General features: G+C 25.1%; 1 protein-coding gene across 1 annotated transcript; it reads left to right on the top strand.

Moving 5' to 3' along the window:
* Positions 1–363: 363 nt before the first annotated feature.
* Positions 364–1,918, top strand: OCT59_015931 (uncharacterized protein; the record flags this gene model as incomplete). The annotated part of the gene is made up of 4 exons (XM_025333072.2): positions 364–786; positions 892–1,693; positions 1,764–1,817; positions 1,887–1,918. The coding sequence occupies 4 exons, from the start codon at positions 364–366 to the stop codon at positions 1,916–1,918; spliced, it is 1,311 nt and encodes a 436-aa protein (XP_025175861.2).
* Positions 1,919–2,232: the final 314 nt, after the last annotated feature.

Raw genomic sequence — 2,232 nt, forward strand, 5'->3', positions numbered from 1 at the left:
TATAAAAGTACAAACATATAATAACTGACTTAAGATTTGAAATTTATTTTCATATTTTTACATATCACGTCCTATTTTACCACGATCATGATGATCATCGACATGGGTTGTAAATATAAATACGAATGCTTAAATATAATTATTATATCACTTATATCACTATAATATCAATAGAAATAATAGAAATGCAGATCAATGCATCGGCTAAAATATGGCCCGAAAAAAAAAATCTAAAAATTATGAAATAAATTATTTTCAAAGAAAAACATTTCGTTCTAAAATATTTCGCTCTAAAAAAAATTTTTTCGTTCAAAAAAAAAAAAAAAAAAAAAAAAATTTTATTTAAGTCTCGAAGATAAACAAATGGAATCCAAATTTAGTAAATTAAAAATTTCTTCCAATAACAAAAAATGTTCGTATTGTAATAAACCTATTACTAAAAAATCATGGTGTAAAGAATGTGACCCATTCAGAATGATAGAAGGATGGACCAGTGGAAACTTTGGTATTGATAAATTTATAAAAGATACAATATATGATGCAAGAAATTATTCAGGGATTGTTTATAAATTCCTCGTATGGGTGCCATTTAATAGATTTACAAATTTAAAAAAAATTGGTGAAGGCGGATTTGCCGAAGTGTATACTGCAATATGGATTGACGGTAGATCAGAGTATCATAAAAATAATGGGACATGGAGAAAAGTAAACCCCGAACCTGGGATGAAAGTTGCTTTGAAAATATTAAAGGGATCAAATAATATGTCAGACGAATATTTAAATGAAGTACGTTTTAAACTAAGTATATTATTTCAAATTTAATTTTATTTCATTTTAATCTAATGTTAAGAATTAATACAATATTTTTTATTGATACTATATTATATATAGCTTAGAATACATTGGAATATATCTAGAGAACATGGATTAAGTTTGTATGGAATAACTAAAGACCCAAAAACTGAAGAATTTGTGATGATTTTAGAATTTGCTTGTGAAGGGAATTTGAGAAGTAGTCTTTCAAAGAATTTTAATAATACTTTATGGAAAAATAAAATTAAATTATTACATGATTCATTAATAGACTTACAAAAATTACATAAATCAGGATATTATCATAAAGATTTTCATAGCGGGAATATCTTACGAGTTACTCATGATGTATCTTATATTTCAGACTTTGGATTATCTGGACCAGCAAATGAACAAAAACTAAATGATAAAGTATATGGAGTAATGCCATTTGTTGCTCCAGAAGTCTTAAACGGAAAACCATATACATCATCCGCTGATATTTATAGTTTGGGTGTAGTTATGGTTGAAGTATCATCTGGAAAACCACCTTTTTATAATATAAAACATGATGTACATTTAGCATTAGACATATGTGGTGGTCTCAGACCAGAATTTGGAAAAGGAACTCCTGAATTTTATAAGGAATTGGCTTATAAATGTATGAATGCTGACTCAAATAAAAGACCAACAGCTGATGAATTATGTGGTATATTTAAGTTTTGGTATAGTTCTATTAATGGTAACACAAAAGAGGTAGAAGTATTTGGTTATAAAGGAAAAGAAATTAAAGAAGCGTTTGAAGAAGCTGATAAAGAAATACCAAACATCTCAATTTCATATGAAAAGAATTCTGATGCTGTATACACTAGTAGAGCATTACCGAAACCTGTAAATAAAGGTAGGCATTTTCTATTTTAAAAACTTTTTTTTTAAAAAAAAAATAATTATTACTAAATTTTTGTTAATAGATTATGATTCTAAATTACCTGACTTGGAAATTCCTAACTCAATGCAATTAAGAGGTACTATAATATAATTTACTATTCAATTTATGCATTAAAGATACTAATATTTACATTGAAAAATAATAGATATTGATAATGAAAATACGGTTGATAATTAGTAAAAAAATTAAATATTTAAATAAAAGACAAACATGAATATCTTACATATGATGTATTTCAATATAAAATATAAAAATAATTAAGTTTTTATATTACTTATCTATAAGATATAATACGATGAGCGATTTCTTTAACTACAATATAAGCTAGTATTGTGAAGATAAATAAATAAGTTATAATAGTATTCAAAATAAATTTTGAATCGTCAAAAAATTAGTGATTAGTATTTGTTTTAAGTTAATGATTATGAAATTGATTACTATCGAATTTATTCGATTATATGGAGTTGATGATCGATGACTTACCACATTAC

Source organism: Rhizophagus irregularis, chromosome 24 (assembly GCF_026210795.1).
Source record: "Rhizophagus irregularis chromosome 24, complete sequence".
NCBI lineage: Eukaryota > Fungi > Glomeromycota > Glomeromycetes > Glomerales > Glomeraceae > Rhizophagus > Rhizophagus irregularis.